The sequence below is a fragment of the Bactrocera tryoni genome, unplaced genomic scaffold, assembly GCF_016617805.1.
Source record: "Bactrocera tryoni isolate S06 unplaced genomic scaffold, CSIRO_BtryS06_freeze2 scaffold_896, whole genome shotgun sequence".
NCBI classification, from domain to species: domain Eukaryota; kingdom Metazoa; phylum Arthropoda; class Insecta; order Diptera; family Tephritidae; genus Bactrocera; species Bactrocera tryoni.
In genome coordinates, this window is record NW_024396541.1 from 3,582 (window position 1) to 19,594 (window position 16,013).

At 38.7% G+C, this 16,013-nt stretch overlaps 1 protein-coding gene and 1 long non-coding RNA gene across 2 annotated transcripts; one reads left to right on the forward strand and one right to left on the reverse strand.

Annotated features, from left to right (window-relative positions):
• Nucleotides 1-10,926: 10,926 nt before the first annotated feature.
• Nucleotides 10,927-12,082, reverse strand: LOC120782015. Its single transcript, XR_005706205.1, has 3 exons — nucleotides 11,208-12,082; nucleotides 11,120-11,151; nucleotides 10,927-11,065 (listed from the first exon to the last, which is right to left on the reverse strand). It is a non-coding gene; the product is annotated as an uncharacterized LOC120782015 (long non-coding RNA).
• Nucleotides 12,083-12,100: 18 nt separating this feature from the next.
• Nucleotides 12,101-15,796, forward strand: LOC120782016 (the record flags this gene model as incomplete). Its single annotated transcript, XM_040114174.1, has 4 exons — nucleotides 12,101-12,108; nucleotides 12,244-13,129; nucleotides 13,195-13,986; nucleotides 14,998-15,796. Coding segments are annotated over exons 1-4 (2,485 nt in total), but the record flags the coding sequence as incomplete, so codon positions are not given.
• Between the last annotated feature and the right edge of the window lie 217 nt (nucleotides 15,797-16,013).

Sequence of the window (16,013 nt, forward strand, 5' to 3'; positions counted from 1 at the left end):
GAAGTAAGGCCAGCTTGTGGATGGGACGCTTAATTGTGCCCGCCTTAGTCGCCACGTCTGCGACTCGCACCTTGCCGTCTTGTCCTTCGACGGTGGCGACGACGCGTCCGAGTACCCACTGCTGTGGCGGCACGTTGTCCTCGTGGACGAGGACGAGGTCGTTGAGCTGCAGATTGCGAGTGGGGTGCAGCCACTTGTTGCGTTCCTGAAGTCCCGTCAGGTATACTTTGGACCACTGTCGCCAGAACTGTTGCTTGAGACAGCAAACAAGTTGCCATCTCTCGCAACAACGAACTGGGTCCACTGGCACTTGCTCTGGAGGTAATGCTCGCAGGGAGCACCCTATCAGCAGATGCGCTGGGGTTAGTGCCTCGCCGTCGTTGGGGTCCTGGCTCAACGGTGTTAGGGGCCGAGAATTGAGGATGGCCTCCACTTCTGCCAGTAGGGTTGACAATTCCTCTGCGGTCAGTAGCGCGTTGCCGATTACGCGAACGACGTGATGCTTGGCGGACTTCACCGCGGCTTCCCATAACCCGCCGAAGTGCGGCGCCCGCGGTGGTATAAAGATGAAGCTGCACCCTTCGTCTGCTGCGAATCTCTTCAGGTCTGGACCCATTGCTAGAAACGCCTCCCTTCAATTCGCGCAGCTTGCGGTCGGCGCCGACGAAATTGGTGGCGTTGTCGCTGAATATCTTCGTCGGCATTCCTCGGCGTCCAATGAACCTTTTTAGGGCGAGAATAAATGAATTAGAAGATAGGTCCGAAACTAATTCTAAATGTACTGCTTTGGACGTAAAGCAAATGAAAACTGCAATATATGTTTTACGGGTGGTCGACCGCGTATTTTTAGAGTTGTGTATATCGGACCACAAAAATCTATGCCACATATAAGAAAGGGCCGTAATGCTCGAAGTCTTTCGACTGGCAAATTTCCCATTATTTGGTTTTGCAACTTCGGCTTGTAATGAAAACAATGTATACAGTTTCTTACGGTTCTACTGCAAGCTTCTCGGGCATTAATTAGCCATATGCGTTCTCGAAGAAGCGCAACCAACGCTTTAGCCCCAGCGTGGTGATTTCGAATATGCAGGAACCGTAAATACGTTATAACGAAGTGCGAACTTTTATTTAATAAAAGCGGAAATTTGGCATCGTATGGGAGAGGTGCATTTAATAGGCGACCGCCTACTCGGATTTATTTGAACGACAACGACATATCCGAGTACTCTTGCAAAAACGGATTAAGTTTTTGCAAGTTTGCGGGTAGGGTGGTGCCTTTATGCAATTTTTGAATAAAATCCAAAAGTTCTGAATGTTGGACCACCTGTGCAATTTTTAGAAAGCTCAAGTTTATCTCTTCTGAAGTCAGATCTTGGCCCCTGGAGGATTTTGGTGGTCGCCTGATCCATCGTAATATATATGCGACCACATGAAGCAATTTTTTATGAGAAGAGAATTTTTCAATGAGGTCCAATATTGAATTTTTCTCAGCAGTCGAAATTAATGTAAATGTAGTTTTCTTCTTCTCTAATGCTTCGTCTTCTGGTGAGAGCTGGAAGTGGTTATTAATTGGCCATAATGCAGGGTCTTCTAGGAGGAACTGTGGACCGCCAAACCATATGGAATTATTCAATTCGTCCACGTTACAACCCCGAGACACTTGATCCGCAGGATTTTGTTTCGTTGGCACATGTCGCCAATGTACTTTGTCAGTCAACTCTTGGATTTCGGACACTCTGTTTGCGACGAAGGTTTGTAGTGATGATTGATGTGTTTTAATCCAATGTAAACCGATTTCAGAAAATGTAATATTTTCGAAATGTCGACTCAACATAGGCGCTACTCTTGACCATAATTTCGAAAGAAGATGTGCTGCCGAGAGCTCAAGACGCGGAAGAGATTTGGTCTTCAGCGGAGCCACTCTAGAGTTTGCAGTAAGCAGCATGCATTTAATACCACTAGCAGATTGGCTTCGTATGTATATGCAGCATCCGTACGCCCTTATTAAGGCGTCGGAGAAGCCATGTATTTGGCAGACGGCACTCGACTCAACGTTTACGTAACGAGGAATGCTTATTGATGAGAGCTGCATTAGGTTGGTTTTAAAGTTCTGCCAGCTAGTGTCAAGGCGCAATGGAATCGACTCATCCCAATCTAGTTTTTGGATCCAAAGCTCTTGCAATAAGATTTTTGCTTTGGTAACTAGTGGGGCTAGTAATCCAAGTGGATCAAAAAGGCGAGCAGAAACTGACAATATGTTTCGTTTGGTGGCTCGCAGATCATTAAAATTGTCATCTAAAACAAATCGAAACAAATCCTCTTTCGGCAACCAATGGATTCCTAACGTTTTAGTTGAACTTTTGTCATTGAAGCTTAATGACTTTTCAGCGCAATCACTGTCGAAAAATTTAGGGTGATTCGAAAACCATTTTGGTAAGGTGAATCCGGCCGAGTTTAATATTTTAATTACCTCACTTCTCAAAAGATCTAGAGACTCAAAATTTTCGGACCCTGTTAATAAATCATCAACATAAAAGTCTCTTTTGATGGCCAATGAACCGAGTGGGTATTTCATTGTATTGGCATCACTGAGCATTTGCAAACACCGTGTTGCGAGAAATGGAGCAGGCGCAGTGCCGTATGTTACGGTATTAAGACGAAAAATTTGAATTTGCTCAGAAGGATGCTCTCTCCACACAATAAGCTGACAATTTCTGTCTTCTTCATGCATAATTATTTGACGGTACATTTTAGTAATGTCCGCTGTTAGTGCATACTTATGTAAGCGAAAACGAAGAAGAGTTGAGTATAACTCTTCTTGGATGGTGGGACCTACCATCAAAAGTTCATTCAACGCTATTTGAGATGAAGATCGACTCGAGGCATCAAATACAACACGTAATTCGGTTGTTGTGCTCTCGGGCCTTAAAATGCATTGATGCGGAATGAAGTAGTGTGGCTCACTCGGGATCTTATTGTTCGTTGGGCTCATGTGACCCAATGCTCTATATTCATTCATAAAGTCCAGATACATTTTACGAAGTTCTGGATCTTTTAATGTCCTTCTCTCCAGGGCCTAAAACCGCCGAACTGCGGTTTCATATGAGTGACCGAGTAACTTACAGTTAGCTTTAAAGGGCATTCTGACTTGAAGCCATCCTGAAGGCAATACTTGAGTAGTATTAACGAAAAAATTTTCACACTCTTGTTGCTCTGGTGTGAATTTGATGCCATTTGATTCTGAAGGTAGTTTTCTCCTAGAGCCCAAAATTTTTGGACTACTGAATCTATTGACGTTAAGTCTTCTTCAGTTTGGCATAATGTGCTATGTAATTTGGGAGTAGAACTTAGATTGCTGACGTATTTGCCAGATACAACCCACCCTAAAAGGGTTTTCTGTAATGTTGGTTGATTAGTACCATTTTTAATTTGGTCGACAGCTAGAAGATCGAAAAGTATTTCTGCACCCAATAAGATGTCAACTTTTTTACATTTGTGGAATTCTGGATCCGCCAATTCAATATTGTGCGGAATTTTCCAGCCATTAATATTGATATTATGGTCTGGATGATTTGCCGAAATACTTCGCATTATCTAGAATTCCGCCGAAAATTCGTAATTGTTTACCCGCGACTTAACAAACGCGCTTAATTTTGCCCCCACTTTTGTATTGGAATTGCCGATCCCTATTACGTTTAATGTTTTCTGTTGTCGTCGAATCCGCAACTTCTGTGCCAAGTCCTCCGTCATGAAGTTGCCCTGGGAGCCTGAGTCCAGCAACGCTCTCGCAGGTAGGTACTCTCCACAACTGGTCCTCATCTGAATCACTGCTGTTGCTAACATGACCCGATCTGGCATACTGGCTGTATGCATGGCATGAGTGGTTGATGGTTGCGGATGAGGTGCAGCGGGGAAGGAAACCGGATATTGGTGCAATAATGTGTGATGCGATCGATTGCACACACGACATCTATCCGCTCTGAACTTAGAGACAGTGTGTCCCTTACGCAAACAATTTATGCATAAGGGCACCGATTTCACGAACTCGAACCTCTGCTGCACCGGAAGCGCCTTGAAAGTGGGGCAGGCAGTCAAATAGTGATCCTTAGATTTGCACTGCTGACAAAGAGACTGCCCCGTATTTGCTGCCACTAGCGCCGATTTGGTCCTGTCCATATGTTGTTGTTTCCCATGACTCGCACTGCTTGTAGGTATGGGCTTCGTCCTTGAATTTGATGCTCCTTCCGCTGATAGCTGCTGGAATCTTCGATTTAGGGTGTCTTCACATTCTAACCACAGTGGCAGCTTGTCATAATCCAGCTGTTCCTCCCATTTGGATCTGGTAGCTGAGGCGACCTTTGTCATCACTATGTGTATAATAATAGCGTTTGTTATATGTTTCTCATCGCCCAGCGATAGCAATGAGTCATACACCGCTGACACTTCGTCAATCATGGATCGCAATGAAGGAGCGGATGGCTTTGGGATGGTTGGCAGCTCAAAAAGCTTAGATATTGTATTGAAGAAGATCAAACATTTATTATCATAAACTTTTTTGAGACTTGCCAACGCTTTCGGGTAATTTTCATCCGACATCTGAAACGCAATTTACCAAATGGTTAAATTTTTCTATGTCTGGGATGTTTGGATCATTATGAACCAAGCTCTCGAACAAACTCAAAAAATTTTTGAATTCGGAATATTCTCCCTTGAATTTCGGCAAATTCATTTTAGGGAGCCTTGAGCTTTGAGAAGCTACAAGGATGTTTCGGCAATTGACGTTCTATTTTTGGCTAAAATATTTTTAATTATTGATTTCGTTTCAACAATTATGTCCTCTAACTCCCCTCGGGCCATGTCGTCTTCATCAATTTCTTCAATGTTAGATAGGCATTTCATTAGCTTTTCACTATGTGAATTTAATATGTCCAGCCGACATTCCAATTCAATTGGATCTAACGACATCGTTTTTTCTAAAAGGCCCGTCTTTATTCGCAAAATACTATTTTTCGCCACCGTCCTTTGACGCTTTAACGATTTTAAGTCGATCAACTCCTTACTTGGAGAGAGGTTGGCGACAGTTGCCTTTGGCTTGCTCATTTTTGCTTATTTAAATTAAATTTCCGAAAAAAGACTATAAAGGTTGGCAACAGATATATCAAGAATCGATAATGAAAACGAAAAAATAAATGTCGATTCCCAAATATACGAAAGCCAAACCAATAGCAATAAAGGCTGGCAACAAATATATTTGGAATCGGTTACGAAAACGAAAAAAAAGATAATATCGATTCCCAAGTATACGAAAGCCAAACCAATAAATGCGCAAAATGAGCAATAGCACAAGAAGTAATTTAGTCGGAAAATGTCCGAACGAAAATCGACAAAAATTGCGAAAAAAACGACCGATAATTGCAAACGCGGATCGAAAAAAATTGCGAAAAACGAGATAATTTAATTTTGCAATTAATAATTTTTTCACCTTTATTTCAAAATAAAGGGCTACCGCAAAATCCCAAAATCCCTTATTCACTTTGAATTCGTACGTATATGTACGTATGTATTAATATATGTATATATGTATGTACATATATACACTAGATACAATACAATATAACAATTCAATATAATATAAAGTGAAAAGGGAGAGCCAAAAACTGAAAGTGCACTTGTTCTGATGTTTGCTTTCTTTTTTTGTTTGCACTGCTTTCAGTAAATCGCACTCGTTACCTGGTGTGTCGGGTGTTTGCCGGCGCTTACGTCCCGTTTGCAGAGAATGCAGCGGCAGCTCATTCCCACGACGGCAGCGGAGTTGATGGTAGAAGCGACGATGGCAGCAGCGATTTGATGTTGTAAGATGTAACGCTGGACACTTAGCGGTATGCCTTACTGGTTTCTGTAGCGGCACTGGAAGCGGTAAGCCTATAATAGTGCTACTTTACTTTTACGGCACAAGAAACGGTAGGTTTGTAACGGGAGTTTTTAACGGCACTTCACAGTTTTGACGTTTTTTTTTTTTAAATTAGCGTTAGACCGGCACTTAAATAATTATTATTATTTTGGTTTTCACTCAACTTTCAAGCGAAACTGTTTGAAACGCTTTGGTGGAATTTTTTTGTAAATCACTGTACCTACCGGGTTTCCAGTTTCCTTACACTTTTGTATGTTTTGGTTGTCCCTTTTACTTCTTTTATTCTTTTTAGAAATTTAGTAGCACAGGTAAGTAGAACTTTTTTCTTTGTTTTTAGCACACACTCTGTATCACGTATGTATTGTAGTTATGTATTTTAATTTGTATGTATTTTTTATTTATTGTAGATAATTTTATAATTTCTTCTGTTTAGTTTTCCACGATTTGCTGCTGCATATATGTATCACTTCACTCACTGTATATAGGAATTTTATTCTTTAGTATATGTATGTATGTACGTAAGTATCACCTGTTTTTTGTATATGTATATGCCTTGCTTTCTCGGCTTTTTTCTTTTTTATTTTAAGGGTTTAAGGTTTTTTGGGTTATATTTGTTTTATATATTTTGTCACTAATTTCACTGTCGAGCCGAAAACCGAAAGCCGTAACAGGTAACTGGTTATTAATATTATAGAATTATTAAATCACTATTAATTGTATTTCAGTTTTAAAACAATTTTTTTTTTTAATTTTTAATTACACACTAAGTCCCTGCTCGGGCGCCATGAAAAGTTTCAAGCGCTTTTGAAACACGATAAATAGTTAGGGATGCGCAATTTTAAATCACCCCCATTACCTGTCGCGAAAAATACTTATAAATTGTTCCGGTAACGAAAAAGCGTGCGTTTTGATTCAACGGTTCGAATACAATGCTAGTTCTTTATTTCTTAATCTAATTGCTAAGCCTAAATCTTAAAACTAACGGCTTAAACTAGTGGTAACATAAATATGTATTAATAAGGGGTAAGTATAATCGTCTTCAACTTTTCGTTCAATATTGTAACAGATTATGGTAAGTATTAAGATAAGTAGTAGATTGGTATTACGAATGCCTTATCAAAGTAGTATTTTATAATAGAGCTTCTTAATTTAATTTTTAACAATTCAATAGTTTATAATTTTTATAATTCAATATTTTACAATTCATTTCTTATTTTTAAATTTGTAGATATGTCGCTTGACGCAACAAGTACTAAGAGTGAGCTCTTTTTGTCAATTGGCTTCGATTCCCTTAGTAACGATATGTCGCGACTGAAGTAGCGCGTTTGGGTTGCGGCGATAAGCACGACCTTTGCCTTTTGTAAGTCCTGGTACGTCAATGTATCGCAATGGGTGTGAGTTACTCCTTTAACTTTAAGTTTAAGTTGCTCTATGAATTTGAGCATATATGCGACTACTCTGAGGGCTCGGAGGAACGATGGAAATCGTTCAAGGATTTCATTATCATCCACGATTGTATGATAGGTGTCGATTTTTCGACTTTCTGGGGCGATTATGTTGCGCATTGTCGATTGTGGCCAAGAATCTGTGGATTCGGTTTACCATCGGGGGCCATTCCACCAGATCGTGGTGGTGGCAAGATCCAGGGTTTGCACCCTTTTGTACCTAGATTAGCAGGATTGTCGGCACTGGCTACGTGTCGCCATGTGGCTGCTCCGACTAGGTCAAGTATTTGAGAGGTTCTAATAGAAATATATGTTTTTCACTAGTGTGGTGGCTTTTCTAACCCGGCCAGAACGATTTCGGAATCGGACCAAAGATATACTTTGCATTTTGCCATGTTCATGTGCGTTTGCATTATGGAAACCAGCTTTGCTAGTAGCAGAGCGCCACAGAGTTCAAGTCGTGGAAGACTTATCGTTTTTAGAGGTGCTACTTTTGCTTTTGCAGGTAGTAGGTGGCTTGTGGTTGCGGTGTCGCTAGTCCACTTAGTATCCAACCGAATATAGTACTTTGAGCTAAAAGGGTGTTTGGAATTTTCTCAACCCCTTCTAGAATAATTTGAGGTATGAGGTCGCTGCCTTATAGAAGATCTATTTGAGCGGGGGTGTTACAGTTAGGATCTGCTAGTTTTAGGTGTGAAACCTTTTGCCAATGCTTGCTATTTATATGATAGCTTGGAAGCATGTTTGTTAGTTGCGGTAAGACAATAGCTTCTGCTTGTATTCGCTTATCCGCTTGGGGGGAAATTAGGGTAATGGGGCAGATTTTATTTGAGTTTTGTACTACTCTACCGCCCATTCCCGTAATTTCATAACTGGCATGTTTTGTTGGTAGTTTTAGCCCATTTTGTGCCCTAGTCGCTATGAATGATCGTTGTGATCCTTGGTCCATTAGGGCTCTCAATTTGAAAAGTTCTCCTCGGTGTTAGATGGAGATAATTGCTGTGGGTAGTAGTACCCTACTTTGATTCTGCCTGTGCAGCGTTTGAGTTTTTAAAGCCTTTGAGCAACATGGAGTCTCTTGGCAAATTTCGAGATTTTGTGTTTCGGGAGTTGTGGTTGCAACTAAACCCGTGGCTCTTTTGGAGAAAGCGCTACTTTGGGGTGTGCTAGGAATGTTATTGAAATGCAACATTTTTTTTTTGTTTTTTTTAGGCCGTAAGGAGAGTTTAAAATGCCTTCGCACCATATAGGGATCGTCATCCTACGTGAGTGGTGTACCTACTAAAACACTCCCCCCTTCTATCATGGAATGTTTTCCCATACCCCGGGACCGCTTTCGCATTACTTCAGGGCAAGGTTTCCAAGATGAATCCATTACAGGTCTATTTCTACTCTCCCTGCGTCCAGGGATGCCTACGATTTTGTAGCCAGCATCAAGCTATTTGGCTCGTCTTCTATTGGGAGTCTGCGTCCATGTCTCTTTTCTTACTGCGTAGAACATGTTCCACGTACGAGGCAATTATTTTCCAGTTTTCGCTGCTAGATATCATTTTTTCTAACTGATTTTCCGCACTTAGTTCTCCGAGTTTGTTTTGTACAGTCCTCCGTGCTTCTCTCCACCGGTGGCGCTTGAAAATGGTATGGTTTGCATCGTCTAGTGGTTCGTCTCCGTAAATACATGCTGGGCTTTCTGCTTCCCGTGGCCGGACAGCATCTGTGTTATACAGTAATTTACCTCGCCGTGTTTTCTACTGTGCCACTTCTCTATTTCTTTAATCAGTTTTGCGGTCCATCTTACTTTGCTCTCCCTCCCTTGTCCACCGATCTTGCCAAAGTTCTAGAGTTTGCTTCCTCGCCTGTTGTCTTGTGGTCATGTGTATTTCTATTCCGTCTTTCTTCCATAGCCAGAGTTGTCTTCTCTCCTTTGCGAGAAGGTCTATTGGGATGACGCCGCTTATCACTAGGACTGCGGATTCGGATATAGTGCGGTACGCCGAGGCCACTCTCAAGGCTGCTGTTCTCTGCACTTTATCAAGCACTTTTCGTCTATGGTCTACATTTAATGTATCGTCCCATATTTCGCTACCGTATAGTAGCACTGACTGTGTTGTGTCCATAAGCAATTTCCTTCTACTGGCAAGTAGGCCTCCGATGTTTGCCATGAGTCTTGATAGCGCCATGGTTATATTTGCTGACTTTTTTGCAGCATGTTGGATTTGAGCCCAGTACGTCAATTTGTTGTCCATTCTTATTCCAAGGTATTTTAGGGTTTTCGTCGTTTTAATAGTTTCTTAATGAACTTGCATGTTAACCTCCAGCGGGATATGTTTCCTAGTGAGCAGAATCAGTTCTGCTTTTCAGCAGCTAGGCTGAGGCCGTGTGAGTCCAACCATGTCTGTGTTCGTACCATAACTTGCGTCAGTCGACGCCTGGCCATGTCGGTATTACGCGCGGTTATGACGGCGGCGATATCGTCTGCGTAGCCAACGAGGTAGCAATCGTCAGGCATTTCAACGTTTAAGATCGCATCGTAGCTGGCATTCCATAGATCTGGTCCAAGCAATGATCCTCTGCGCTGCTCCAGAGGTTATTTCCTTACTTTGTGGGCCATCACTCGTATCGTATAGTAGTTTCCTGTCTTTAAGATAGCTTCGTACCATTTTCATCAGAGTATGAGGGGCGCTTTGAACGACTTTCTAGTGCGTCGATCATATTTTCCAATTTTGCGCTATTGAAAGCATTTCGTATGTCGATTGTTGCGAGGAGGACTATTGGCCTCGAGAAGTTGTTCTTTCGATGAGCTTACTCCACGCTGCGCACGACGTCTTCCACCGCTCCGATGGTGGACCTGCCTGGTCTGAAGCCATGTTGTCGCTCTGATAGGCCTCCAGCATCGTTTATGGCGGCTAATGTGGTTTCAACAGTCTTTCTAATAGCTTTCCTGCTGTATCTAGCATGCATAAAGGTCGGTATGCTGATGATGTTCCTGGGTCCCCTTTGCCTTTGCTTATTAGGGTCAGATGCTGCCTCTTCCATATTTAAGGGAAAATACCCTCGTTCAGACATGCATTACACATGGATAGCAGTAAGTGCGGTCGTTCCATAGCGATTAGCTTTAACACTTCCGCTGGTATCCCATCAGGCCCAAGGGCTTTTCTGGTCTTTAAAGTGTTTGCTGCCGTGTTCATTTCCTCCAAGGTGAAAGGCGGACATGAGCTCTCTTGTGTATGTTCTGGTGGGTCTCTTCCCAGGTCATGGGTTGGGAACAGAGTGTTTACGATATGCTCCATAGCTGCGGCGTGTTACTCAGGGGTAGACTGTTTTGCTCCGAGTTTTTAAGCTATTGCATAGATTTTTACGCAGCTTCTGAGCGAGGGGACCGAATGCAGAAATTTCGTAACGGAAGTATGCCTGACGCTTAAAACGTCACACACAGGTGACGCTGTGTGGCGTAAAAAACACATTGCGGTGACGAAAAATGTTGCATACCACAAAGGCGGTAGTGTCTGGATGCAGGATGACTCATGAGCGAAATATTTTTTTTCTCTTTATTTAATAACAATAATAACAAAATCAAAATAAAATGCACAATCTATAACAAATATTTGAATGAAATATACACTATTTAACTTTAATAATTTAAAACATACTCCATTATTTGGTTGCTGCACGCTATAGATTTGAATTTTACCAATGGTCCAAATGATTTCTGTAATATTAAAGTTTTTAATTATACACACAACATTAAATTCACAATGCTTACCTTTTTCTCCTTGTTAACCTCTTTCGTTTTCTCTATATAAAAGAAATTAATAATATATATATATAAATTAGAAATGTTCGCTATGTACGCTATGAGCAATGTGGAGTCTCCACAAGCAATATGCACGGCAATGCAGCTATAAATTCTCTCTTGTCGAGATGCCTCGTAACAAATGTCCGCCATTGAACCCGCACCTTCTCTATACTTTACCACGGTAGATGACTTTACATTTTCTGGAATAAAATTTGTGTATAAAGTGTTTTTTTGAATATTGAATATGAATGAACAAAGTGCATTTATTATTAACGAAGAAATAGTGGAAGAAAATGAGTGAGTACTCTATATACATACATTTTATTATTATCACAAATGCAGTATTATAAAGATAACCTAAATTTTTGATATTAAAATGAGCGATATTAAAGGTAGCCCTTTTATACACACAAACATACACACGCGTATAGTTTAAATTCTCAATTTAGATTCTAATATGTATATACATATATATATTTATAAATAAATTTATTCTTCATTATGTATATAACAGAAACCATCAAACCAAGCACATGTACTATTCAGTACCTTTGTTTTTGGTGTATAGATAATGCACATGAATGCCGCGCAAAGAAAGTATATATAAATGTATGTACATCGCGCGAAATTCGATAATCACTTCTTAATATTGTTATATTTTTATAAATGAGTAATTTTGTTTTGCTGTGTCATTACACTATTTATACCTAGATATTTTCATTTTATAGAGAAGAAAAGCGTAAAGAGGTAAAAAGAATAAAAAGAGAAAAAAATCATAATGTACGTCAAAGGGCATATTATCAGCGTCAGAAAGATTTGAAGAAAAATGAAGAAATAAAAATCATAAAAAAAGAAAAAGAAATAAAAATAATGAAAACAGTATCAAAATCAAAATCAAATGCTGAACGTCAAAGGAAATTTCGTCAACATAATGCAGAAAAATCTTACATGGAAATGTAAGTTGATTTAATAATAATAATATTTTTTATTTATTTTATTTATTTATTTATTTTTTATTTATTTATTTAAAAAGAAATTGTAATATATGCTTCAATATTATTTAATTTAACGATTTCATAATTTTTTTACAGAAAAACACGAAAATTGTGTAGTAATGAAGATAATATCGTGCGATGTAGCGCTGTTGAAAATATAGAAAATGTAACGTTACAAGAAAATCAATTTCACAGCCAACAACTTCATATTTATGAACAGCGTAATGAATGCATTACTCCCGAAGTTATTCTACATAGAGACACAGGAATTCCTGGCGATGGTAATTGTCTATTCCACTCGCTCATAAGTGTTTTGCAACTTCAAATTGAGAGTTGTGACTTGAGAAATCAGTTACGCGATTCACCCTATTTAAACTCCTGCCACAATCCGCAAGAAGCATATAACATTCTATCAAGTAGTAATGATTACGGAGATTTGGATTGTTTGTACTTATTCTCTAAAATGTACAATCAAAATATTTGTGTACATTATTGTTTTTACAACATAACTACAACGAATGAAGACACTATCTTTTGTCATTTTAAAGCGAATGATACACAAAACTGGATTCATCTTCATCTTCGTGAACAACATTTCACACCTTTTTATGAAGTATCAGATTTATTTGAGACAGTACAAGACGCTACCCAAAATGAAGCCCATGGTGATGCCAATATTGAACTATATCGTGATAATTATGATGAAGATCCTACAGAAGATAACCATAACAATCATGAAAATGAAATTGAGATTGATAGAGAAGATCGAATTGGTGAAAATAATATGGATTTTATTGATGATGGCACTATTCCAGTTTATACAAATTATCGTAAACACAGTATAAGTCATATTGATTTTTATAACAAATTTACGAGTAATTTATTCGGTCATTCTTGTATTATTTGCGACAGACTATGGTGGAAAAGAGACTTGAAAAAGTCGACCAGTAAACATGAAAGTATTTTGAAAACAATATTGCAGGTAATTTAATTTTCACTCTATATTTTTCTTTCTATATTTTGATAATACGAATTTGATTTTTTTAGAATTACATACCTGGTGAAATTGTTCAAGTCTGCTCTACGTGTTATACATCTTTGCAAAACGAAAAAATTCCTCTCATGTCAACCTACAATGGTTTTGCATATCCGAAAATTCCATCACATTTACCAACGTTAAACCTTATCGAGCAACGGTTGATTTCCCCGAGAGTACCGTTCATGCAGATTCGTAGACTGAGACACGTTAATGGTCAGTATGGTATTTATGGACAGATAATTAATGTACCTGTTGAAGTTAATACAATGGTGAAACAATTGCCAAGAAACATTGAAGATGACCACTGCTTTTATGTGCATTTGAAAAAGAAGTTGATTCACAAAACTAGTTATGTCCACGGGCTTATAAATAAGAGCCATATTAAAGAGTGGTTATCGTATTTAGTATCTACGCCTCTTTATATTCATTATGACATTAAAATCGATGAATCTTTTTTTACTGGCAATGAACGTACTTCGCAATTGAATATGGATGAAATAAGTGAACATGTGCCAATTGAAGACAATTTAGTTGCGCAGCAACAAACTCTTTTGTGGAATGATGATTATTTTTTGAGTATAGCACCCGCTGAATATAACAGGCCAGTCAGTATTTTAATGGATGAACATGCGGAAGAACTATCTTTTCCGACAATCTACGGCGGTCAGTTTCGAACATACAGAGATGGTGTTATTGTTACTCCATTTATGCAAGCTACCAGCGAACTTCGGCGTACTGATAGGCGTGCTACTGACCCACAACACCTTTTATACATCGCTGTTAAAATTATGAGGTTGAGAGTTAGTAAATGTGTCAACTTTGCGTTTAAGCATATTGGACAAGGTACTTCAATTACGAAAGAGACCATTCAATCTGAAGAATATATAAATAATTGTTTAGAAACAAATCTCGCATTTCTTCGCTGCATACCAAATTCTGCTTGGTTTTGGTCAGATCGCAAAAAAGATGTTTTTGCAATGATCAGGCAATTAGGGCCACCAACTGCTTTTATGACTCTCAGCGCCAATGAAACTGGCTGGGAAAATTTATTGAAATTATTGTACAAATTGAAAAATGAGGGAACCGAAATTTCAGGTGAGGTTTTAGCAGAAATGAGTTATGTGCATAAAGCTCAACTTGTGAATGAAGATGCCGTAACTTGTGCTATCTATTTTAATAAAATGGTAAATTGTCTGTTAAAAATTTTGCAATCAAAGAAAAGAAGTCCATTCGGAAAATATAGAGTAATATATTATTTCAAAAGAATAGAGTTTCAACATCGTGGTAGCCCACATGCTCATATTCTTCTTTGGTTGGACAACGTTCCTGAAGATTTATTAAGTAATGAACCCGAAGTAATTAAATTAATCGACGAATTAGTTTCTGTGTCAGCGTCAGAGGCGTCTGGAAATATAACACTAGTAACACACAAACACACATTCACGTGTTATAAAAAAATGGATCCTAATAAAAAACAAGAATGTAGATTTGGGGCACCATTTATGCCAACAAAAAAAACTATTAATTTGATACCTATGAAAAACACTGATCCAGATTACTCAGAAGCACTTTTCAAAGAATATAAGGTACGATTTAAATTTATAAAAAATAATCTCGAAAATATTGACTATACGGATTTTGATGAATTTTACTCGCATAATGGTATTATTTCTGATGATCATTACTACAATATTATTCGTGCTGGTATCAGTAGACCAAAATTATTCTATAAAAGGACACCAGCAGAAAAATGGCACAACACTTTCAATCCATTCGTATTACATCATTTGAAATCCAACATGGATTTTCAGATTATACTAGATGAATATGCTTGTGCAACATATGTTGTTGAATATGTCAATAAGCATAATAGAGGGATTAGTAATTTGCAAAGGCAAATAATTGACATAATGGACGAGCATCCAGAATTCGACATTGTCGATATCACGAAAAAAATGAGTATTGACATACTTCAGTCTGTTGAAATGCCGGCACAAGAAGCCGCTTGGTATTTATTAAGAGAACCTATGGCTCAGTCATCGGTGGTGACAGTCTACATTCCAACGGTATTTCCTACTGAACGCACAAGAAGTAGAAAATCTATGAAGGAGCTTGAAGCTTTAGATGATGATTGTACGAACATTTGGAAAGAGAATTGGCTTGATAAATATGAGAAAAGACCTGAAGAACTCCGCGATGTTACGTTAGCACAATTTGTTGCAAAATATTACCTAAATACAAAGGGAACTTACACTAAAAGAGATACTGCAAGAATAATAAGATACAGGAACTACGATATGGCTGACAATTACAACGATTATAGGCGTGAGATGGTTCTGTTGCATGTTCCTTTTCAAAGTGAAGAAAATGATATTATTGCTGAAAATAAGTTCATTCAAATATACGAGGACAACAAAGATACGATATTAGAACGTAGGAAAGAATTTGAATCAAATTTGGACATAGAGAAAACTTTAGAAATTTGTAGACAGTTGTGCCGAGAAAACGATGAAGAACAAGAAGACGAAGAATTATTAAGAGCGGTTGATATATTGCATGAAAGAGATCCTTATGACTTATTGCTACGTGATCCAAACTCAACTGCTAACCGTGATTTACGAAATGCATCTCTGCATAAACTTGGCGCTGTAGCTAAAAAAAGAGAAAATTTAATGGATTATCAACAATTCTATAATTTAATGCGGATGGCCAATGATCAACAAAGAGATATTCTTATGACTATAATTCATCATTTACAAACTTCAATTCAAGAACCATTTCAAATTTTTTTTACGGGACCAGCAGGTACGGGAAAATCATTCGTTAT